At 34.7% G+C, this 27,282-nt stretch overlaps 1 protein-coding gene across 1 annotated transcript; it reads right to left on the bottom strand.

Annotated features, from left to right (window-relative positions):
- Window positions 1-1,083: 1,083 nt before the first annotated feature.
- Window positions 1,084-26,609, bottom strand: LOC139859065 (uncharacterized). The gene is made up of 3 exons (XM_071847883.1): window positions 26,520-26,609; window positions 4,261-4,382; window positions 1,084-2,941 (listed from the first exon to the last, which is right to left on the bottom strand). Exons 1-3 carry the CDS (start codon window positions 26,607-26,609, stop codon window positions 1,084-1,086), a joined length of 2,070 nt encoding a protein of 689 aa, XP_071703984.1.
- Window positions 26,610-27,282: the final 673 nt, after the last annotated feature.

The raw sequence follows: 27,282 nt of genomic DNA, 5'->3' as shown, positions 1-27,282 counted from the left end.
TAAAAGCTCCTTCATGTCAAGCTTCAGTCTATCCTCCAACCTACGTGTAGGTCTACCTCTTCTCCTTACGCCGCCAGCCGTGAGGGCTTCCACTCTCCTGACCGGTGCTGTGGGTGGCCGCCTCCTTACATGGCCAAACCATCTAAGCCGTCCTTCTCTCATCTTGTTGACGATATTCCCAACTTTTAAGTTCTTTCTAAAAATTCCATTAGGTATCATGTCTAACATGGTCTTACCACACTTCCACCTAAGCATCCTCATTTCTGCCACCTCCATCCTCCTCTCTTGGGCCTTCGTCATTGGCCAACACTCCGATCCGTACAACATGGCCGGTCTAATCGCTACCTTGAAGAATTTCCCCTTCAATTTAAGGGGTATCTTCTTGTCGCACAAAACCCCTTTCGCAGCTCTCCACTTCAACCATCCTACTCTTATACGGTGAGACACATCCTCATCTATCCTTCCCGATTTGTGTAGCATTGATCCTAAGTATCTAAAGGAATCCTGTGGATGTAAGACCTGATCCCCAATACGAATATCCACCGTATCATTGTGATCTTCGATCCTCCCGTAGTCGCATCTAAGATACTCCGATTTAAGTCTACTAATCCGCAGTCCATATTGTTCCAGGGCATTCCTCCATTGCTCCAGCCTTCTGTTTAGCTCATCCTGGGATTCCGATACTACAACAATATCATCGGCAAAAATCAAGCACCAAGGAATACTCCCTTGTATCCTTTGAGACAGGTCGTCTAAGACTAAAGCGAAAAGAAAAGGGCTAAGAGCAGATCCTTGATGTAAACCTACTTCTACTGGGAAATACTCTGTGTATCCTACTGTCGTCCTAACGCGAGTTTTCGTCCCCTGGTACATGTCCATAATAGCTCTTATATACCTACTTGGGATACCACTACTATTAAGGATCTTCCAAATCAACTCTCGTGGGACACTATCATAAGCTTTTTCTAAGTCTAAGAAAGCCATGTGAAGGTTCTTTTGTTTCTCTCTATACTTCTCCATAAGACTTCTAATAATGTGAATTGCCTCCATCGAGGAGCGTCCTGGCATGAACCCAAATTGATTCTATGACACCTTTGTCTCGCATCTAAGCCTATTCTCAATCACTCTCTCCCATAGTTTCATGGTATGGCTAAGTAACTTTTTACCTCTATAGTTACTACACGTCTGCGCATCCCCTTTGTTCTTGTAAATGGGAATAACCTCGCTCAGTCTCCACTCCATTGGAATTTTTGCACTTCTAAACGTCGTGTTGAAAAGGTTTGTCAACCACTTAACCCCATCATCGCCTAAGCACCGCCACGCCTCTATGAGGATTTGGTCCGGTCCTACTGCTTTGTTTCTCCCCATCTTGCGTAGGGCCACTCTAACTTCCCCATGGTTGATCCTCGTGCAGAAACAGTTGTTTTGGTATTGTGGGGCCATATCATAGCCATGTGGTTCTCCATTCCTAGTCCTTCCCCCAACGAAAAGGGATGAGAAATATTCTTCCCATCGTTTCCTAATTTTGTCTTCCTTCACTATGCTTTGACCTGCTTCATCCTTGATATATTTGATGTTAACTAGATCTCTTCGCCGACGTTCCCTAGCTTTGGCTATCCTGTAGATGTCGTTTGCCCCTTCTTTAGAGTCTAGTCTCTTATATAAGTCTTCGTAAGCTTTATCTTTTGCACGTGTAACGGCGATCTTTGCTTCTCTCTTGGCTTCTTTATAGCTATTTTCTATGCTAGCTCTGTCTGCTAGTGTACCCCCTCTAAAGGAGGTGAGCTCCCGAAACCTCGCTTGTTTAAGCGCGACTTTAGTTTGGACCTCGTCGTTAAGCCACCATGATTCTCTACAACCATTTTGGGCTCTCGACGTCCCAACTGCCACTCCCAAGGATTCTTTTGCCACCCCTCTAATAGTGGACGCTAGGTTGTTCCACATCTGATCTGCATCAATAAAGGCTGCATTTTCCATTTCAGCACCCATTCTTTCAACAACATTAGCTCTAAAAGTCTCCGCCTTCTCTCCATTTAAGTTCTTCCAGAGGATTCTGGGTTGTTGTACCTCTCTCGTCCTCCTGTTTACCCGTCCCTGGGTACCTAACTCAATGACCAACAGTCTATGCTGGGAAGAACAAGTCCAGGTTAGGAGGACCTTACAGTCCTTACAGTTCCTAAGGTCACCCCTGCGAAGAAGGAAAAAGTCAATTTGGGTACTATGACCCCCACTATGGAAGGTGGCTAGCTGAGCATCCCTCTTCTTAAAGAAAGAGTTTGCAACAACCAGATCATTGGCAATGGCGAACTCGAGAATTGAGCGCCCTTCTTCATTTCTAACCCCATACCCAAAGCCCCCATGGGCTCCCCTATATCCCTCTACCTCCACTCCTATATGACCATTAAGATCGCCCCCTATAATCAAACGATGGTCCGCTGGACATCCCGTTACAACCTCATCTAACAATTCCCAAAAACTCTTCTTCTCCGCTTCTCCTAAACCTACGTGGGGTGCGTAAGCGCTAATGACCGTGAACGTCTCCTCATTAATTATAAATGTTACCGACATAATCCTATCGCTAAACCTACCCACATCAACAACATGATCCTTGTGTGTTGGACCTAAAAGGATTCCTACTCCATTTCGAGCTGTCCTAGAGCCCGAGTACCACAACCTGTAGTTATTAATGTCCACCGCCTCCTGTCCCTTCCATCTAGTCTCTTGAACGCACACTATTTCCACCTTACACTTAAGAAAGATATCCACAAGCTCAATCCTCTTGCCCGTCAAAGTTCCTACGTTCCAACTTCCCACTCTAATCTTACCTGGGGTTGCTACTCTACTCCCTCCTCCAACCCCTCTAAAGCTACCCGCCCCTAAACTAGGAGGACATGACCTCACGTGACCATACGAAAGTGTGGTGTCTATATTATCCGGTAGGCTACAACGTAACAAAAAAGCAAGAAAAGCAAGAAAAAAGGAATTTATGTAACTAATTAATAGATAAATATATAGGTATATATATAGCCAATAATAATTATATATCTTTAATATTTACTAATTAATAGATAAATATAAAAAATACACCGTATATGTTGATGTTATGATAACAATTGTAGTATGGATACAAATAGGTATCAAAACAGCAGCAAATAGATACAGTATATATTATTATGGGTATATATAAAAATTTAGTTTTAATATTTAATATTAGATAAATATAATAAGTACTAATATAAGTAGAACGCATAAAAAATATAGAGAGCAAGAAACGGGAAGCAATTAACAAAAGATCAAGGTGAAGAAGTAACCGGCCGGAAAAATTTCCGGTAGCAGTCGGCGGATTGACGGCGGACAGTGTAGCCGGCGAGCAAAGGTGGTTTTTTTTCTATGCGAAAAAGAAACGTTCCCGTGCTTGAGGTGTAATCAGTAAGAGCTTACCCGCCTGGAATTGACCGGAAAACGCAACTCTTTCGCCGGAAAACTCACCTCCGGCTGTTGCACCTGTGGCGCGTGACAGCTCCGACGCCGGCAAGACCGGTCTTGTTAGGTTCGTACAGTAAAATCGCGTTAGATTAATGTGGCGGTGTCTTCTATTAATCAGCTATTTTGCTGTTATTTACAGGAAAAGAAAAAAATATTGTTGGGAGTTTAGGGATTTTGAATGTTGGGAGAGAAGAAAACAGTAGGAGAGAGAAAGTGTCCTGGGATTGGAGACATATCAAATTTTATAGTGTTGTAATCAGTAACAGCTATTGTGCTGTTATTCACATTCAAATGAGTTTTTTTTCTTTTTCAGTTATATATGTTTTGTTTTTGAACCTAGCAAGAATATTAAATTTTATAGTATTTATTTATTAAAGTTGTATGACGTTTAATTAGTTTTTTATTAACATATATAAATAAAAGAATCTTATGAAATCTTGCCGTTCAAAAAAAAAAAAAAAAAAGAAAAAAAAAAATCTTATGAAATCTCGTGATGGCGTAGATTATATAATCACTTAATTACACTGAATCAAGTCCATCTACGATTACCACTTGTGTCTCATTTTGACCATGTATCGATCATTTTGACATAAAATAAGCGAAAACGTCCTTAATAAGTAGGACCGTACATGTTAGTTTTTATTATAGCACTTTGAATAATCAATCTCAAGATTATCGTTGTTAGTTACGTAACATTTGTAAAATATGCGTATGTTTCATTTATTAACCGCCCATTATAATGGCAAAAAAAGAAGATAAAACTGAAGTTCTCACCGTGCGTTTATATAGTCAACAGAAAAAAAATCGCATAAGAAACGATAACCATTAGCGCTTCCATCACCGGGCCAAACATAAATGACCGATACCTTTTCATTAGAGGTTGAGAGTTCGATTTTCTGAGACGACAACATTGCACACAATAAGATCACATGATCTTTTTTTTTTTTGGTAAGCGAGGAAACTCTCATATGAAGGAGCACATTGGCTCCCCGCATAGAAGGTAAAACCTCGGGTAATTAACCTCCCGAGCACGAGACCTGGTACCGGGTGAATTGCGCATTATACGCACCCTCTAGTCACACTCCCTTTTTGAACAATTTGGCATGGCCAGGAATTGAACCCGGGTGGTGTGCTTCATTGGGCAACTCGGTGGCCACTCGGGTAAGCCTGAATGGTTATATCACATGATCTTGAATTCCACCTAAAGTCGCCTTTTACACATCGCGTTGTGGGGGCCCGCAGGAATGAGGTTTTACCGGCCATGCCCTCGGATTGGTTCGAGCTTACTCCAGGGCAGCACTTGAGGCCGCGTTATTCAACTGCGAGAGATGATTGCGTGGGTGGTCTAGTCCTCCCGGGTGATCTAAAATGCTGTTAAAAAAAAAGTATTACATTTGTTTGATCAATTAATTAAGAATTTGAATTATATTTGGGGCGAACAAAATATTTTCCCATATCAAAGACTTGGAGTATATCATATCATATATATTATATATGATATAATACTATCGTGTGTCCGGTATGTAATAATGGGGTCGAGGATTGTGGTCACTTATTTTTTAGATGTACGGTTGCTTCTGAAGTATGGCGTAATATTCGAATTTGGTTAAATTGAAACATGCCGGTATGTGGATCGTGGGAACAAGCTTCATCTTGGATCGAGTCGTTGCAAGTATCGGAGAGTGTCAAAAACCGGATTATCGCGGTCGGGGTTACTTTACTTTGGTCTCTATGGCGGTTTCGTAACGGCATCGTATTTTATGAATCTTTTTGTAGTAGAAGTTCTTTAGTCGATGTAATTAAATTATATACTTTTAGATGACTTAAATATAGAGGTCATGATGTTTCTAATTGGAACTCATGGCTCCTATCCCCGTTGTAACTTTTTTCTCTCTTAGCATCTTGCTAGGGAACGTGTTTTTAATATAATTATTCTTTGGTTGTAAAAAAAAATCATATATATTATATAATTATAATGCGCGTGCTAATAATATTACGTGTCAATTTTTCAATTAATTCGAATTAAATAATCCTACGTGTCATTTTCTTATTTAAACTAAATTAAATAATCCTAACTTCCTAAAATAATTTCCTAAATTAAAGGTATATAATTTAACAGTAAATTATATATCATTAAATTTAAATTTAGTAATAAACTTCTCCTATAAATAGAATCACAATCATAATTAAATTTAATACTAAATTTATTAATATGTTTTAATATTAGTTTTATACACCTATTATTACTGAATTTAGATTACACACCTATATTATTAAATTCATTAATATTAATATTATTACTGAATTTAATATAATTCAATGACACGTAAACGGGCTCATAATATATCATTAATATTTAATATTACTGCTTTCGATACATATGTTATTAGTAATAAACGGCTTTTTTATGTAATTGTATTATATAGTTAATAAATATCGAATACTAAAGTTATTAAATACTAATTTATACAACTTCCTTGCAATGCACGGGCTCACGTTAGTATTCAAAACTAATTCTTTGATACAAAGATTATTAATAATAAATGATTTTTTCCATTGTAATTGTATTACGCATTTAGTAAAATATCAATACCAACGTTATCGAATATTAATTTGTACAACAGCCGTGCAATGCACGGGCTCATAAAACTAGTATATATATACACATTATATAAAACAAGATGTTGAATAGCTTATGCGACATCATTATTTAGTCTCTACTTTAAAAATTGCTAACATGTCAATTTATTAGAAAAAATAAATTTTAATTAGTTATATTTGAAAGATTTTAGATATATTTACATTATTTATATTATTTATTAATATTTATTTAAACTAAATTATCTTATACATCCGTGATATATTTTATGTAAAGAAAGAATTGTGTTTTTGAATGATTTATTAATCCTTTTACATACTAAATGACGTGCCTTTTTTGGTGGTTTTAGTCTCTCCACCCATTTCAAACGACAACAACAACAATGTTACAAAACCTCCCCTTAAATAATATTTAATTTTTTAATTTTTCAAAGGTAAAAACCGTAAAATTATTATTTTATTAAAAAAATTTAAACAAACTACACTCAAATTTTTAACGCCACATATCTTCCCACTCGCCGCACGTAAAAATTTTTCGACACCATCGTTCAACTCGAAATAATTTTACGAATACAATGCAACTAACTATACGTGAAACGGATGTTTTTTAAAAACCGCTAAATATTTCGGCGTATTTTTCATACATATACACGTATAATAAACAACCCAAATTACGCACTTTACTGGCGTTGAAAACGCGCATGCCATTAGGTATACTAAGTACTAATCATGTTTATCCAAACACACCCGCCGCAACGCGTTTTTAATTCTATAAATATGAAACGCTACAACCTGGAAGGCTCCGCCGCATCGCGCGGGCTGATTCGGATCTAGTTTATTTTTATTTTTCTTCCTAATAAATCAACATTCCACATAATTCTTTATTACGTAAATTAAAATTCCATATAACATCCATTTATAACATTGCTTTAACAAAATAATAATAATAATAATAATAATAATAATAATAATAATAATAATAATAAATAATTAAATATAATAATACTAAAATTACATACTCCGTAATAATTTTAATAACAATAATAAAATAATAATTCGTTTAATATAATAATGATTACATATAACAATACTAAAATTATAATTTATATTATACATTATATTTATATTTATAATTATAATAACAATAATAAAATATGTATTTACAAGCGTTAAGACCATTACATATGACAATTTACGTAGATCCTTTTATCTTTACTTTATGGTGGGTGTATTATAAGTAGTGGCGGAGCTTGAACAATGGTTTTGGAGGGGCCGAACATGACATATTATATTGAAATACCAAATAATTTTAGTAAATAATATTAATTTTAAGTATGTTTGTGATACCCACGATAAAAAAGGGCCTCTCCGGGACCAAAGGATCTTAATTTCAGGTAACAATCAAAATGAAATTTGTAGCCGTTTGAGTTACGAGCGTTTAAGCTTTTAAATCAACTAAATTCGAACATGTTTGAAGGAGATGTAACCAAAACGGTGGCAACTCACAAATTCTGCGAGTCTTCACTATTTTGGTCATTTCTCCTTCATACGGACTCCGTTTTAGTTGATTAAAAAACCCAAAGGTGAGTAACTCAGAGGGCTACAAATCTCTACTAGCTACTCAAACTTTTGGGCGAGGGCCCCCTCCTGCCCTAAGAAAGCTCCCCCTTGGTAATAAGCACCATTTAGCCATGAGGTTAGCACTTAGCCGTGACACTTTCTCCATATGTATAGCGGGTGATTTTAAGAAGAGTTGAGTCTTGATGCTTTAAATAGTTTGTGTTATGTTTTGATGGTTATAGGTAAGTCATAAATTGGTAGTGTTTATTTAAGTGTTAGTTATAACGATGTGGTGTTTATGTAGTGATAATGATGTGTCACTTAAAATGATACGGAGTATAATTTTTGTCATGATAATAAGTGGTCTAACAAACTCAAATAAAACTTTGGTTGCAAGATGGTACATGTGTAAAAACAAGAATATGTGATATGAAAAATATATTTGCAAGATGTGACAACATCTAATGTTAAAATAATTAAATAAAATACATCGTCAGTTTAGCTTAAAAATTATATTTCGAGTAAACAACTAGCTGTTTACCGAATAACCACGTAAAATATTAAGTCTTATTAATATTTAATGAAATAGACTTTAGTGTGTTTGTTTTGCTGTTTATTTATATTTATACTTAACTTTTTAAACCTAAATAAAACAATTATTTTTAAAATAAATCATAATTAATTGCCTGATCATTCTTACCGGCCGTCCATCGCACGAGTTTAATGAATGCGATTTATCATATCTAATATTTAATTAATTTTTTATTAACCGTCCATCGATATATATATATATATATATATATATATATATATATATATATATATATATATATATACCCATAGTAAAAGTTAGATAGTGGTATCATATATACAAATATCACTAATCTAAATAAATAAAATTTTTAAAAAGGATCCTTAAACAATTATTATACACATTCCTTCTATAATTTCTTATAACAACGGTAGCATGTGTCATAGTCACCGAACATTGATTTCATCATGCATCTTCAATGGTTATACTTTCATCACATGCTCAACTAAATGAAAGGCATGTAATCTCGGTATAACATGTGCCCTAGCTACCCAAACCTATTAGTCACTTCGATAGCCCTTAAAAGCTATTACAAATTAATGGTGTTATGCATCGAAAGCCTGAACCTCTGTCCTGATTATATCTGAAACTCCTTTAAGTCCCGTTAGTTTCTAATTGGAAGCCAAAAAACGTGAAACAAGCCCAAATGTCGGTTTATATACCAAGTAACGTATATTCTACAAGTAAAAGCCAATTAAACATCATCACTAAACGTATTAAAAAAATCTCTTCACGCTACTTATAGAGGACGAGTACTTTTACTTAAATATATGTCTTAATTGGGTTATATTGTTACCCTTTTCGACCGTTACACATTAACAGTGTGTGTGTTTACCTCTTAATGCATAATTCAGCTTTAAATGGTGGATCAATATTCAGTATGTTTGGTTTGCATCACTGAATGAATGTGTGTGCTGAACGAAAAGAAGAAACATGTTGAATTGTTCACCATTTGAAATGTCTCTAAAACGTTTAGTTGTGCACGTTTTCTGCATATATTCTTCTAATTCTCATTTTTTCGCATCTCTATCTCTTCTATCTACTTCAACATGTATCCCATATATTTATTCACAATAAGTGAGTCGAATTGGTCACGCTTGATTGTATTGCACTAAATACTCATCTTAATTCGTGTAATTAGTCTGCGCGCATGCACGCACACATACACACACACGCACACACATGCCCCCCACCCACCCACCCACCTACCCACACATACACACATACACACACACACACATACACACACACACACATATATATATACATATATATATATATATATATATATATATATATATATATATATATATATATATATATATATATATATATATATATATATACACCCCCAGTTATGGGCCTGGGCGAAATGTGACTTAATATCAAAATATACCAACATATTATAATAAACGAGAACAAAACTAAATGAGAAAATTAACTTTAATGAGTACGCAGCGGAAAATGAAATGTCGTTACAAAGGAATAAGTAAATGTTTAAATGCAATAGTAATAAATGCGATATCTCTTGATCCTATGTCCAAGTAGCATCACATAAGCAGTAGATAAGAAAGCTTCAATCAAACAGCACCTGAGATAAAACATGCTAAAGTGTCAACCAAAAAGGTTGAGTGAAGTTCATAGGTTTAACAAAAGTTTGACGTTGTTTTAGACCACAAGATTTAGTTTATAAAGTTGATCTCCCGCAGGATTAAAAAGTTATGCCAATGCGTGATATTTAGACTAAACGTTCAAGTTTGCCCCAAGACAAGTTATCGTTTATACTTGTTGGTTTAATTTCATTATTAAGTAATACAAAGACTTAGTTAAATGTATCGGGGACGTTACTCCCGATAGGCCTACCCCCAATAATTAAGCATGCAAGCAGCAATTAAAAATATCACTGTAGGGACTTAGTCGGACATAGCCGGGTATAGCACAGTTTTAACAGTTGGTACTTGTGTCTAAATTGTAAGATGTAAAAACAGCATGTGTCTCACCCCAAGAATAAAAGTAAATAAGTTGTGCAATAGTAAGTGGGGCTATGAATTCACCTTAGTAGAGAGAGAGAGAGAGAGCTAGTTATTCCTCGGAATAGAAAGTTGGACGAGTGAGCAGAAAAGTCAACCTATGACATTTAAGAGTAGTAAGTGTTTTTGCCCATGTTTAAGTAAATGTTTAAGTATGATAGTGTTTTAAGTATAGTTCGTTTTCCTTTTCTAGTAAGTTTCTATTTTTAGAAAGTTTCCACTTTTGGTAGGTTCCTTATTTTAGTAAGTTTCTATAATTAGAAAGTTTCTACTTTTAAGAGTGTTTTCCATTTTAGGATACTTGCCGTATTAGATAAGCTTCCAATCACCCCTTTCTCTTCGAATGGCCATTTCAGGTCTAGGGGCTTGAGCTATAGGACCCTTTAAATCAGAAATCCAAACCCTTCCGCCTAGAGTTTCATAGAAACCATTCGTCAAGAAAGTTCGAAGATCTATACATCTCTAATACATATCCCAAAATGTTTTTATGTGTTACAATATAAGTAGTAGGTTATAGGTGCTAGTAATAGTAATAGGGTATACATGTTAATTAATAGTATAAGTAGTATTAGGGTTTCATTAATTAGGGTTAGTTAATTAAAGTAGTAATTAATAACTAGGGTTTAGTAATTAATGTCCCAGGGTTTAATAAATTAGGGTTTAGTAAATTAGGGTTTTATTTAATGTAGTAATGATTAGGTAATGATTAGGGTTTTAATAATTAAAGTGATATTAAATAATTAGGGTTTAAGAATTAGGGTTTTGTTTAATGTAGTATAGTTTAGGGGTAATTAGGGTTTAAGGTTTTAATATGTATATGTATGTATTTTCGTGTATATATATATATATATATATATATATATATATATATATATATATATATATATATATATATATATATATATAAAATATATTTTTTACATGTATATATGTATATGTGTCGATATGTATATATATTTATGTTGGTTTATTTTGTTTCCTTAATTAACCATAACAAATCTTCCATGTAATAACCAAGGGTTTTAAGATCAAAGTTTCCCTTTTTTTTTTCTAGTCGACATGCATACATACATATATATGTTTATATTTTTTTTTACATGTATAGATCTAGGTGTTTATGTATTTACTTATGTATAACAAGTTTATAATATGAATGTGAATTAACAAAGATCAAAGTTTATGTAAATAGTTTAGGGTTTATGTTATACCTTTGAAGATTCGAAGATAACTAACGAAGAAAAGATGAACACGATGAAGATTGAAGATTAAAGCCTTGAGAAACTTGAAGAACACCTTGAAGATTCACGAAGAACACGAAAAACGCTTGGAGATTACTTGGAAAACCCTTGAAGATTGATAATGATTTTTGATGGGGTGGTGATAATTTTCAGTTTTGGGCCGAAAATTAGAGAGAGAGGGATAGATTTGGGATAGAGTTGTAATTGTGATTTGGTACATAGATTGGGTTAGCCTAGGTCTCTATTTATAGGGAGGATAGAATTATTCTAGAATTAGGGTTTAATAAGGAATTACTTAGGGAACAAGTTGGCTTAAAAAATGGGTCATGGGAGGGTGTCTTGGCCGAAAATTTTAGGGGTAAAAGGGTAATTTTACCCTCCCTAAAATCAGCTAGGGTTTTAGGGTTAGGGTTTAACATTTTTAACTTTAAACCTTGCACTTTAATTTAGCTTAAATGGTTCCTTAATTATCTTAGTTTGATTATTTTTAATACACAAGTTTTAATGTTATTTATTTAGTCACAAAATTTAATAAGCTTATTATTTTTATCTTGTATTAACTTGTCGTTTACAAAGTTAATTATTAAATAAAGTCTTAATTGTTAAGTTTTACTCCATCCGTCCCGGATTAATTGTCCAGTATTCCTTTTTGGTACGTCCCAGATTAATTGTCCACTTCCAAATATGGAAAGTAAATTTGATAAAGTTTACAATATTGTCCCTAATGAATTAATTAGATTACAAAGGTGAGAGAGATTTCTAATTAATTAGTTGAGGGTAAAACAGTAAAGTGAGAAAAAAGTACAGAAAAAGTACAGTATGATAATGACATTTCTTAAACTGTGTGTTTTTTGTCTGGGGACAATTAATCTGGGATGGAGGGAGTAATTATTTAGTTGGGCATTTAATAAGGAAAAGTATAGAATGGAAAAATGAGAAATATAGAATGGAAAAATGAGGGTCGTTATAGTACCTCCCCGTTATTGAAAACTTCGTCCCGAAGTTTTTAGGTAGTTTCTTCGTTTGCATCAGCAGTTGAGAAGAGATGGGGATATTTCTGTTTCATATGGTCTTTGCGTTCCCAGGTATATTTGTGACGACCCGGAAATTTCCGACCAAATTTAAACTTAATCTTTGTATGATTTCGACACGATAAGCAAAGTCTGTAAAGTTGAGTCTCAAAAAGTTTAAACTATTTTCATATATTCATGTGACATTCGACTGTCCCCGATGATTCACGAACTATTGCTTGTAAATATGTAGATATATATAAATATGTGTATATATAAATATATCTATAATATATATATAATAACATATAAATGAATAAACTATCATATACATTTATTGTTATAAATAAATATGTACAATAAAATACATTGTAATAAAAACTATTATTTTATATGTATATTTCTTGTATATATATATATTGTTATATTTAATTTAATTATTTAATATATATTTATTTGCGTAGTAAATTTTGTTATTTACAACTGTTTATATATATACATAGTGTATATTAAATATAATTAATTTTGAGCTTAAATGGTAAATGTCTGTAACTTTCGGTTAACGTTTAATTATTTTTAAAATAGGTCTAATATATATATATATATATATATATATATATATATATATATATATATATATATATATATATATATATATATATATATATATATATATATATATATATATATGAAGTTTTAAGATAAAAGTTGTTCCAAAATTTGATTAAAAAGATAATAGTTTTGATAAATATATTTTTTTTTACCTTTTCAATCTAAGTTTTTGTACTCCGTACATATAAATTGGAACAGAAAATAAATAATTTTCGAATCTTTTTGATCAGGTTTCAAACAGTTAATGACCAAAATAAATAAATGGACTTAATTTAAAAATTTGGGATTATTAGGAACACTTTTATGTATTAACTGTTTAGCAATGGACACGATATAAAATCCAGTTGAAAGTGTCGGTAGGATACATACAACTGATTTTCACGTGAATTCATGGGTACTGTGTTTGTTCTTATACTTTTATCAATATCCTATCTCTTTATTATATGTAAGCATACACATATAGAGATATCCATCACCCTCACCATACTTTCTCTGTATCCATTGGGTTCACACACTCACCAACCCCTATGATCACCAACCACCACAAATCACCATCGTGGAACCCTCTACCGCCACTATACACCACCATCGACCACTTTTCTCTTCTCCTTCCTTTCTCCTTCGTGACCACCTTTCATCACCCTTGAACACCCGGTAAGCATCACTACCCATCTATCACTCTACTACTACTACCTATAACTGTTTTACTGTTCCGGGTTCACTTACACAAACACACTACAAAACTCGATCATCATTTTTCTCACTAGTTTCCTTTTCTGAAACTTAAACCACCCACCACCTTTGTCTTTCTCTAACCACCCATCTCCATTATAATACTCAAAGATTTCTGTTTTATCACACCTCAAACATCATCATCATCATTGACATAGAACCCACTTTATCACCCTCATCCGACAAACATGCACCCTATTTCTTTCCTTCGATCGTAACACAAACCTCACTATCTACTAACTTACTATTTATGTTTTCATGATAAAATATCAAAGAACCCACCTACAAGTTATTTTCGATTATGTGTAGGTTATTGTTTTACTACTGAGATAAAAGACAACTCAAAAATCAAAACAATCATGGAAGCAACAACTAATATCGAATTTTCTTTTTGAACCAAAGCATGCGAATGGAAATACTACTTTTATATTTTTTTTAATTATTATGGCTGACAAATTTTTTTTAGCAAAGATTACCCCACTTATCCTTTTATTTCTTAGTAGGTTACATGGAGAATATAGACCCATTAAAGATTTGTGCACTTAACTAAAACAACTAGGAAAGTATCGGCCAAAACTCATGTCACGGTTCACTATTAATTTCGCGTTATTTTTTTTAAAAAAAAACCAAGATGATATGTGGTGATGAATCTTATAAAAATGGTTGGAACTTGCAATCTGGTAACTTTGCAAAATTTTATTTTAATTACGGTACAGCTTAGGAACATATATATTTTTGTGATTTGTCCCACCTTGAAGGCACTAGTTGGAGGGAGTGTACTTTATGTGGCAAGAGACTAGATTAAGGATCGGAATATATATATATATATATATATATATATATATATATATATATATATATATATATATATATATATATATATATATATATATATATATATATATATATTTTTTTTTTTTGCCTTTGTCGAACTACTACACCCAACATGGTTTCTTTCTTAAAAAATCCAAACAGCTCGATGGTTTGATGGATTTTGGGTTTAGCGCGGGCTGTGATAATTTTTTTTTTTTAGAAAAAGAAGGAGAAGAAATAGGGAAAATAGAATATTAGGGGTTAAATAAAATTAAGTATGATTATACAGCAGAAAAACAAAAACGGACGAATGATTAAGGATGTTATCGGGTTAGCGGGACATCGCGGGTTCAAACTCGGACTTGGGCATTTTTTTAAGGGCTACTTCTTTGAGGTAGTTTACTTATTACTCATTATTATTATTATGATTATCATTATTATCATTAGTAGTAAAATTATTATTATAGTTATTATTATTATCAGTAGTATTATCATTATGATCATTATTACTAAAAGTATATTTTTTTATTACTTAGCATTTTTATTAGTATTATTATTGAAATAAACTTTTTTTTACCATTTTTATTATTAAAAGTATCACTTTTATTATTATTAGAATTATCATAATTTTTATCATAATTAGTATTATTTTTATCATTATTATTATTAATATAATTAATGTATTAAATAAAGATTTTCTATATAAAAATATATTTATGACATAAAACCTAACCATATTAATACTTTTGTAATAAATACCTATATAAAAATTAATATATTTAATTAAGTTATTAATAAAACACATGATATAAAATAACAAATAAAATCACTAATAATGTATATATTTGTTCGATTACCATTACATGTATTAATATACAAGATTGAATAATAGGTTCGTGAATCCGAGGCCAACCCTGCACTGTTCAGTTGTTCAATGTCGTCATATGTATTTTTACTACAAAATACAGTATTGTGAGTTCATTTGATTCCCTTTTACTCTTTACATTTTTGGGACTGAGAGTACATGCGCTACTTTTACAACTGCTTTATTAAATGCTTTTGAAATACATTTTGAACTGCAAATACATGAAATGCTTTTATAAATGTTTGACGAGATAGACACAAGCAAAACATTCCTAGAATGAATTATGTGGACGTGATAATTGCCACCATTGAATTATGTGGACGTGATAATTGCCATAATTGATATGAATATTTTTCCCCTGATTATTATTGCTTGGTAACCTAAGAATTAGGGAACATCACTAATTTTGAGAATTAGTGCACGCCTAATTCACGCGAATCCTAAAGGTAGCTACCGGGTTGTGACACCGTTTTTTTTTATAATAAATACGTGGCGGAAGCATAATATTAATTAAATACGATATCGACATTTGTACAAACCGATGTCACGTGTCATTAAAACAATTTACATATTAACAGGAAGAGACGTAAATACATTATGTTTTCAAAAGTACACGGTTCATATTCTAAAAGACCACATCAGAGTTAACCCTGTCAAACATAACATCATCATGCCCGTCTTCTCCCAAAAGCACTATCTACAAAAGCTAACAACCTGCAGGGAGGAGATGGTGGGGAATTAGCACGAAGCTAAGTGAGTACGACTAACTACAGGCCATAGCATACATAAGCGTTATTCTGATCATGTCACAATAGTCTAACACACAAACATCACCCAAGTGCCGTCTACAGAGACTCTGGCGGCTCGGCCAAACCATTAACCACCAGCTGATAGGACTGGGGCTTACCAGAAGTTCCTCCACCACCGTATGTATATACATAATCCACACGCGACGGACGCGTCATTCACATATATATACACCACGGCTGTCTAGGCTACCACAGAGGAACCAACCCGCAGGTTGATCTCTCCTACTGAGGCTACCACACAATAGGGACGCACCGGGCTCCAGCAGACAAGCATCAACTAACATGCAATCATCACAAGTACTAACTAACCACAACAATAAGTATATCTAACAAGCATGGCAATCATAATATAACATGCTTCTATATACTATACTCTCCAGTTAGTCCCACTCACCAAATACCAGCAAACGAGAAGGTATTCAGGTATCTAATCACTGAACCTTCTCTTTCTCCTTTTCTCCTGAGAAAAACATATACACAAGTTAGTTTCTGTTCGTTAACATCAAATAACACAATATATAAATTTTTGTATCAAAAACTGTCCGCTATAAATTTTTGCTTAACACTTATGCACTTTCAAAATTTACATCCTGAACATCAAAATATAAACGGGCAGCATAACGGCTAAAAATCAACACTTACGTAAAATATTCTGCCCTGGACACTCAGTCGGTCGATTGACTCTTACAGTCGGTCGACTGTCGACACAACCGGTCGACTGACTTTCCCAGTCGGTCGATTCATTTGGTATTACAGCAATCGGCCGAAGGTAAATCTCAGTCGGTCGGTTGTCTTCGTCAATCGGTCGGTTCAACCCTCAGTCGGTCGACTGTCGACCGACAGTCGGCCGAGTGTGTTCATCTTCATCAGAAACTGAACAAAGGCTACGGACTTCACGATGAAATCCTCAAATCTCAATCTAGAGCTCGTTTTAAACACCAAAATCGACCACAACTTGTTCACTACATGTTATAGACTCAAAACCCACAACAATTTGACCATAACAACACTTAAATCACTTGTTTTGACACAAATTCAAGCTTTTTACAAAACTAACACAAAACCTTAAATTTCTCAAAGATTAGAGCATGGAAGCTTGTGATTCTTACCTTAAAAGAATCAGTGAATCACAAGGAACACAAAAATATGAACAATTTTAGCTCTAGATAAAGATCAAGGATTAGGGTTAGATTGTAGGTGGAAGGGAAGGTACGGGAGTGTTTGGTGAATTTTCTAGAAATGGCAAGAACATAGCCCACTAGTCACTTAATTGTGGATAATTCCCACAATGTGTGACACACGGGTATTTATCAGTTATCTGATATCTTTCGTACGTCATTTGGCAACCCAAACGGAGTCCGAATTAAATAAACAAACATGTTCTATGACCCTTGTCACGAACTGGTCCTAACCACATCATTAAATAATAATAAATAATAAATAAAAATAAAAGCATATAGTAACACATTACTAACTTAAGGGCAAAAATAGTAATCTTACAACTAGGCCCGATTGAGGATGTTACAAATCTACCCCCCTTAAGAAGATTTCGTCCTCGGAATATGGTCAAGGTCAAACAAATGGGGATAGCGCGCTCTCATTAACTCCTCGGTTTCCCACGTCAGGTTGGAACCTAAACTGTGCCGCCATTCCACTAACACCATAGGAATCTGTTTCTTTCTTAGCCTTGTGACTTTCTTATCCACTATTTTAACCGGCTCTTCTACTAATTTCTTAGTCAAATCAACTTTCAAATCTTTCAACGGTAGAATCAAACTTTCGTCGTCTACTTTACACTTCCTTAAATAACACACATTGAACGTGTTGTGAATTCCTGCTAACTCTGATGGAAGATCTAAAACAACAGTCTGACCATTCAAAATTTCCTTGATCAGAAATGGCCCAATAAATCTCGGAGCTAGTTTACCACGTTTGCCAAATATGATAACCCCTTTCCACGGCGAAACTTTCAAGTAAACACGATCACCTACATTAAATGTTACCGGACGTCTGCGCGGATCAGCATGCATCTTTTGTCTGTCTCTGGTTGCTTTTAACTTCTCACGTGCAATTTCAACCTTTTCTGCAGTTATCTGAACAATTTTGGGACCTGCAAATTGTTTCTCACCTGCTTCTAACCAACATGTCGGAGTTCTACACTTACGACCATACAACATTTCATACGGTGGCATTCCGATACTCGAATGATACGAATTGTTGTAAGAAAACTCTATCAGTGGAAGATGTGAATCCCAAGAACCACCATATTCTAAGACACACGTTCTCAACATGTCTTCTAATGTCTGAATTGTCCGTTCACTCTGACCGTCTGTTTGTGGATGATATGTTGTACTTAAATTCACACGCGTACCCAAATTCTGTTGTAAACTGTTTCAGAAGTTCGATACAAACCTAGTATCTCTATCGAAAACTATTGACAACAGTATACCATGTCGACTAACGATATCTTTCAAGTACAATTCTGCCAAATCACTTAACGAAGCTGTTTCATGAGTAGCTAAAAAGTGAGCACTCTTTGTTAGACGATCCACAATCACCCAGATCATGTCGTGTCCTTTCTGGGTTCGGGGTAACTTAGTTACAAAATCCATCGTTATATGATCCCATTTCCACTGAGGAATTTCTAACTGTCTTAGAGATCCATACGGTTTCTGATGTTCTGCCTTAACTTGCGCACAAGTATGACATTTTTCGACAAAATTTGCAACATCTGTCTTCATTTTCGGCCACCAATACAATGTTTTCAAGTCTCTATACATCTTTGTACTACCTGGATGCACTGATAATCTCAATTTATGCGCTTCAGTAAGGATTAAATCCCTCAAATCTCCAAGCATAGGCACCCAAATTCGATCTTTATAGGTCTTTAATCCTATAGAATCATTGTATAGGTCAAATTTTCTTTTAGTCATTTGTTCAGTCTTTAGGTTTTCGTCATTCAAAGCTACTAACTGAACGGTTTTCAATCGATCAATCAAGTCTGAAACCATTTTAATTCTCATAAATCTAACATTTTCGATGGTTTTCTTGCGACTCAGAGCATCTGCGACCACATTTGCTTTACCCGGATGGTACTTAATCTCACAATCGTAGTCTTTAATCAATTCTAAACATCGACGTTGACGCATATTTAATTCCTTCTGCGAAAAGATATATTGAAGACTCTTATGATCTGTATAGATTTCACATTGTGTACTAGGGGTGTGCACCATTTGGTTTAAAACCATTTAAACCGAATATCGAATTGAAACCAAATTGAAAAAAACCAAACCGAATTTGAAAAATGGTTTTCAGATCGAGAAAAACCGAAACCGAATTTTAATTCGGTTTTTCGGTTTGGTTTTCGGTTTTGAAATTTTTTAATTTGGTTAACCGAAAACCGAATATAAAACCAAATTCAATTTATACAATATTAAATAAATATTTTAAGTTATTTATATTATTGTATACATGTACGAGAAATGATTTTGAATAGATATTTAAACACTTCAATTCAAATTCGGTTTACTTGGATTGAAATCCTATTTTAATCTTTAATTTCATAATTTTCCTTTTAACTCCACATTTTTCAAGTCGATTTGCTATTCAGTTCAATTTATGTGTGTGTGTGTGCACGTTGAATCAATCAAATTTATATACACTTCTTTACAACAGTTTATCTATGACTAAAACAGAGAAAGTTTTAGTTTTTTTATTGGTATTGGTTTTGTTTATTTTTTGATATAAAATGTATTGTATTATGATATTATATAAGCTTATTTTATTTTCTAAAATTTGTATATATTAGTACGATACTTACAAAGTTAATAATATAATGTTTATTTACATCGTGAGAAAAAAGTAAAAAAAAAAAATCGATGTGTAAGTTAATTTGGTTTTAACCGAATCCGAACCGAATTCAAATTTGGTTTTCGGTTCGGTTTTGGTTTTGGTTTTGATATTTGAATTTGGTTTCGGTTTGGTTTTTGGTTTTAATATTTAGAATTTCAAAACCGAAAAAACCGAACCGAATAAACCGAAAAAATGAAAACCGAACCAATGAACACCCCTAATGTGTACCATACAAATAATGTCTCCAAAGCTTCAAAGTAAACACAACTGCAGTTAACTCTAAATCGTGAGTAGGGTAGTTTCGTTCATGATTCTTCAACTGTCGTGAAGCATACGCTATAACTTTATTACTCTGCATCAAAACGCAACCCAGACCTGTACATGACGCATCGCAGTAGAACCACAAAATCTTCTGTTCCCTCTGGTAAAGCTAAAACCGGCGCTTGACATAACATCTGTTTGAGAGTCTGAAAAGCCTTTTCTTGTTCATCAGTCCATCGAAAGGGTACATCTTTTCTAGTTAACTTATTCAATGGACCTGCTATTTTAGAGAAGTCTTTGATAAATCGGCGGTAATAACCTTCTAAACCCAGAAAACTCTTAATTTCTGTCGACGTTTTCGGTGAGTTCCAATTCATTACGGCCTCTATCTTAGACTGATCTACTTTAATATCATGTTCACAAATAACATGACCCAGAAACTGTACTTCAAGCAACCAAAATTCACATTTGGAGAATTTAGCGTACAACTATTCCTGTTTCAGAAGCTCTAACACCAACCTCAGATGCGTAGCATGATCTTTCTTGGTTTTCGAATATATTAAGATATCATCTATGAAGACAATCACAAACTTGTCAAGATACTGGCGACACACCCTGTTCATTAAATCCATAAACACTACTGGCGCGTTTGTTAACCCAAATGGCATAACTAAAAATTCATAATGACCATATCTAGTTCTGAACGCTGTTTTCGGTATATCGTTCTCTGCAACACGTACTTGATGATACCCTGAACGTAAATCAATCTTTGAAAAGTAAGAAGCACCCTGTAACTGATCGAATAAATCATCTATTCTCGGTAAGGGATACTTATTCTTTATTGTTCTCTTATTCAAATCACGGTAATCTATACACATACGAAGCGACCCATCTTTCTTTTTCATAAACAACACAGGAGCACCCCATGGTGAAGAACTTGGTCGAATAAACCCCTTATCTAACAATTCCCGAATCTGAGACATCATTTCTCGGATTTCTGATGGATCTAATCTGTAAGGAGCTTTTGCAACTGGCGTAGCACCGGGAACCAAATCAATTTTATGCTCTACTTCACGTACTGGAGGTAACCCTGGTAAATCATCTGGAAATACTTCGGGAAATTCTGACACAACGAGAATATCGGTCACCTGCTTCTTCTCTTTCTTAACATCAATCACGTAGGCTAAGAATGAATCACACCCTTTCGTTATTGCCTTCTGAGCTTTCATTATGGAAACCATAGGAAAGTTAAATCTACTGCGCTCTCCCTAGCTATCACTCGGGATCCATCGGCCAAACAGAAAGAAATCATATTCTTATCACACTTAATATTAGCCCTATTAGCTCTTAACCAATTCATACCTATGACTACATCAAAGCTAGGTATAGGCATCAACAAACAAGTTAAAGGGAAGGAATGGCCGTCAATTTCGATGGCAATTCTAGACACATATGATGTGCATGGAACCATTTTACCATCAGCTACTTCTATTCCCAAAGGCTCATCTAACATCCTAACAGGCAACTTCAACTTATCACAGAAGCCTAAGGACATAAAAGAACGATTCACTCCTGAATCAAACAACACACGAGCTGGCAAGGAATTAACCAAGAACGTACCGGTAATGACATCATCGGTAGCGGTTGCAGCGTCTACCATCATCTGAAAAGCCCTTGCCTCTGCTGTTGGAGGATTCTTTCTCTTCTGCCCGACAGTAGAAGCAGAAGATCCCCCAGAAGTAACCGACTTCGCCCCTGACCCTGCCCCAGAACCGGATCTTGACGTAGATGGACAATTAGCAGATCTATGCCCCTCTTGATGGCAACTCTAACAAACATTAGACTTAAAAGAACAAGCTGTTGATTCATGACCTAACACTCCACATTTCAAACACCTTCTGGTCATTGGAGAACATGGACCAACATGTGTTGACTTACAAACATTACACCACCCAGACTGAGTTGAACCCGACCCACTCATACCAGACTTACTTTTCTGTTTAAACCCACCAGACTTCTTACCACGAAATCCAGATTGCTTACTTGATTGCTGAACAGACTGACCCCCCGATTGACTTTCTGATTTTCCTCCAAAAGATCCACTTTTTGAACTTTCTCTTTTCGCTGCCATGATATCACCTTCAGTAATCTTCGCCATCTCATGAGCCTGTGCCAATGTGGTTGCAAATCTCGCAACTGTTCTATATTCTGTCTTAATCACCCGCATAAAATGCTGAATCTTATCCTTTTTAGTCGGTACTCACTGTTGAACAAACCTTAACTTCGATGTAAAATCTCTGAAAACCTCATCAATCGTCATACTTTCTGTCATCTTCATACTCAGAAACTCGGTTTTCAATCTTTCCATCTCATACTCAGAACAATACTGCTCACGAACCTTAGCAGTAAATTGTTCCCAGGTAATTTGACTGATCTGTTCTTTAGGTAAATATGCAGTGATAGAGTCCCACCATTCCATTGCTTCACCTTTGAGAAGCCTACTAGCAAATAACACCATGGATTCCGGCTCACAAAAACATGCTTCTAACGCCCTCTCCACTTCTCTTAGCCAATTGAGGGTCATCGTAGGGTTTGTGTGTCCGCTGTACTCAGGAGGTTTGCAGTCCATAAACTGTTTATAGGTACAGTTCCTTCTTGTCTCAGGGACTTAAAATGGGCACATCATTTGATTAGGAAAAGTCTGGTTAAACGGAAATGGCATTTGATAGTTTTGATAGGTATTTTGTGGAAACTGTGATTGGGAACTGCCACCGGCTTGATTATAAAGGTTTAAAGGAAAATTTGTGTTTAACGCAGTGGTATTAGGGTTCCATTGCACCCGTTCTTGTTCCAATTCCTTAATTTTCTCCTGAGCTTCTAGTAACCGACTTTGAAGTTCTATTACTTCTTGAGAAGTTTCTTCTTCTGAAGACACATGTCCATCTTCGTCAGGGGCTCTAAAAGTACCAGTTCCAGGGACAGTATGACCAGTAGCGGTTGCTTCATTATCTGCCATTACTGCACTACCATAACACTCACACCAAAGCTTAGTATAAATTCTGTTAGTACTAATAACTAACACATATCCTGTCCTAATACTCACTTAACCCATCCCCAATATGTTATGTTTGACATAACTCTTCTAAGTTTGGGAACATGACATGTAGATCACAATGCACATGCTGCCAAACTCAGCTCTGATACCAACTTATGACACCGCTAATTTTTTTTTATAATAAATACGTGGCGGAAGCATAATATTAATTAAATACGATATCGACATTTGTACAAACCGATGTCACGTGTCATTAAAACAATTTACATATTAACAGGAAGAGACGTAAATACATTCTATTTTCAAAAGTACACGGTTCATATTCTAAAATACCACATCAGAGTTAACCCTGTCAAACATAACATCATCATGCCCGTCTTCTCCCAAAAGCACTATCTACAAAAGCTAACAACCTGCAGGGAGGAGATGGAGGGGAATTAGCACGAAGCTAAGTGAGTACGACTAACTACAGGCCATAGCATACTTAAGCGTTATACTAATCATGTCACAATAGTCTAACACACAAACATCACCCAAGTGCCATCTACAGAGACTATGGCGGCTCGGCCAAACCATTAACCACCAGCTGATCGGACTGGGGCTTACCGGAAGTTCCTCCACCACCGTATGTATATACATAATCCACACAAGACGGATGCGTCATTCACATATATATACACCACGGCTTTCTAGGCTACCACAGAGGAACCCAACCCGCTGGTTGATCTCTCCTACTGAGGCTACCACACAATAGGGACGCACCGGGCTCCAGCAGACAAGCATCAACTAACATGCAGTCATCACAAGTACTAACTAACCACAACAATAAGTATATCTAACAAGCATGGCAATCATAATATAACATGCTTCTATATACTATATTCTCCAGTTAGTCCCACTCACCAAATACCAGCAAACGAGAAGGTATTCAGCTATCTAATTACTGAACCTTCTCTTTCTCCTTTTCTCCTGAGAAAAACATATACACAAGTTAATTTCTGTTCGTTAACATCAAATAACACAATATATAAATTTTTGTATCAAAAACTGTCCGCTAATTTTTTTTGCTAATTTACATCCTGAACATTAAAATACAAACGGGCAGCATAACGGCTAAAAATCAACACTTAGGTAAAATATTCTGCCCTGGACACTCAGTCGGTCGACTGACTCTTACAGTCGGTTGACTGTCGACACAATCGGTCGACTGACTTTCCCAGTCGGTCGATTCATTTGGTATTACATCAATCGGCCGAAGGTAAATCTCAGTCGGTCGGTTCACTCAACAGTCGGTCAGTTGTCTTCGTCAATCGGCCGGTTTGACTCTTACAGTCGGTCGACTGTCGACATAACCGGTCGACTGACTTTCCCAGTCGGTCGATTCATTTGGTATTACATCAATCGGCCGAAGGTAAATCTCAGTCGGTATGTTCACTCAACAGTCGGTCGGTTGTCTTCGTTAATCGGCCGGTTCAACCCTCAGTCGGTCGACTGTCGACCGACAGTCGGCCGAGTGTGTTCATCTTCATCAGAAACTGAACAAAGGCTACGGACTTCACGATGAAATCCTTGATAGTTATGCGAGGTGTATATAAAATACTATTAAATTTTACAAGGAAATACTATTAAATACGATACAATTTTACACAAGATATTTATTTATTTATAGAATGGATATACTTAAACCTTGCTACAACACTTATAGGCAGTGTACCTAATCGTGCAGTAGTGTAGTTTTTAGTAAGTCCGGTTCGTTCCACAGGGAAAATCTTTAAACAAAGCTTAACGCTATATTAGTTTACTTTTATAAAAATACAAATATATATATAAGTAATATTATTATTATAAAGGGGAGTTTTTTACCGTTTAATGACCGGTTTGTCGATTTTAAAACTTTAGTCGCAGTTAAAACAAAATGTAAAATATTAAATAAATAAAAGACTTAATTTAAAGCGTAAAGTAAATAACGATAATGAAATTGCGAATAATAAAAGTGCGATAAAATAAACTTGCGATAATTAAAAAGTGCAATAATTAAAAGTGCAATTAAATACAATAACAATAAATAAAAATGCGATAATTAGAAGTGCAATTAAATATAAAATAAAGGAAATTAAATATGAAATAAAAGAATTATGCTTATTTAAACTTCCGTAATCATGATGTTTGACGTGTTGATTTTAGTTTTATGCCCATGGGTTAATTGTTCTTTGTCCTGGATTGTAACAACCCGGAAATTTCCGACCAAATTTAAACCTTAATCTCCATATATTTCCGACATGATAAGCAAAATCTGTTAAAATGAGTCTAGAAAATTTGGAATCTATATTTAGGTAATCAATTACCCTTTGACCATGCCTGACGATTCACGAACAATTGTGTGAAAATAAAATATACAAATATATATAGATATAAATATAAGTATCATTATTATTTATTACTCTTATTAATACATTATTATTTTTAGAAGTATTAATATTAACACAAGTATATATATTTATAAATACAGATTATAGTAATATGTATACAAATATAAATACATATATATAAACACATATATATATGCATATATAAATAAATACGTATATAAAATCATAGGATCCTAAACTTGTTAACATCTCTATCGCGCTATAAGGAATTTTGTTTGTGACTGTTGAACATTGTTTCACTCCAATCTATCCATCTAATTCTGTTACCTAGCACGTACAACTTTATCTTTTTATTATTTATTTTTTTCATTCTTCCTGCCTATATTTTCTGTAATGATGATCTCATGGTCATAATCAAACAAAAGATTATCACAACATATTACTGCACCAAATAGTTGATCTCTATTTCCATAAACAACTATCCACTTCTTTAAAATGGGAAATTGGACAGAGGAGATAGAAACCGCCATCATCATTAATTCTATTATTCTCCTTCCTTCATTCTTCTTTCCTTGTATCCTTCATAACCGAACACCACCTTGTCTTCTCACAATCTTCACTCAGACCCGCCACACACCATGACAACGAACCCACCTTCATCACGAGTATAAACATCGAGCATCATCTTCATCACCAAAGTTTGGCCACCACCGGCCATTGCCGCCATCACTCTACCCCAATTGATCACCACTCACAAGCCATCACCTCAACAAACTACAACTACCATAATTTGCTACAACTATCCGGCTTCTTTCTTCACAACCTCACGATCACCACCTTCATCACAACAGCAAAACATCACCATAAAACTTGCAACTTTCTTCGTGAACTACTGTTTCTATAGTGGTCGTAACAGGTTGCTACTTCGTATCTATTAATCCATATATGTCACCTGCTATTCGTTTCTGTTTACTTCCTGTTTTGTTCGAAAACTTCACAACCCACCTCCTCTATCAAACATCTTGCTGTTACTTTGGACAACTATGAATTATCACTTCAAACCGTCACCCATCCTCCACTCCAATGAGCCACCACTTTCATCACCCTTGATCACCACCATCTACCAACCAAACGTTATATCTTTGTTTTAACCACCATAACCATTATCATGAACCCATTAGAACCTTAACATCACCTAATCACTCCAAGGATCACTCAAAACCGTCACCTGCAAAGAGTTCACGAAACTGTAGCTGCTATATCTATCTTTCTGTTATAAATTGTGAATGCTACGCTACCTTTTTCCTTCTTCTATTTTTCTGCTTTTACAACCGATTCCACAACCTTGTCCCTCTTGCTCGCTTCTGTTTTCACAAACCAACAGTTACATAAACGATGCA

This window comes from Rutidosis leptorrhynchoides, chromosome 7 (genome assembly GCF_046630445.1).
Source record: "Rutidosis leptorrhynchoides isolate AG116_Rl617_1_P2 chromosome 7, CSIRO_AGI_Rlap_v1, whole genome shotgun sequence".
Lineage (NCBI taxonomy): Eukaryota > Viridiplantae > Streptophyta > Magnoliopsida > Asterales > Asteraceae > Rutidosis > Rutidosis leptorrhynchoides.
This window is presented reverse-complemented; position numbering and strand designations above follow the sequence as displayed.

What these genes read in the sequence shown, in the direction of transcription:
- LOC139859065 (XM_071847883.1), bottom strand. Translation starts at nt 26,609, where the DNA reads ATGGCGGCAATGGCCGGTGGTGGCCAAACTTTGGTGATGAAGATGATG. An exon ending in AAGGTGGGTTCGTTGTCATG is followed by an intron (nt 4,383 to 26,519) that starts GTGTGTGGCGGG and finishes TTGTCGTCTCAG; the next exon opens with AAAATCGAACTCTCAACCTC. An exon ending in GTTGACTATATAAACGCACG is followed by an intron (nt 2,942 to 4,260) that starts GTGAGAACTTCA and finishes GTTACGTTGTAG; the next exon opens with CCTACCGGATAATATAGACA.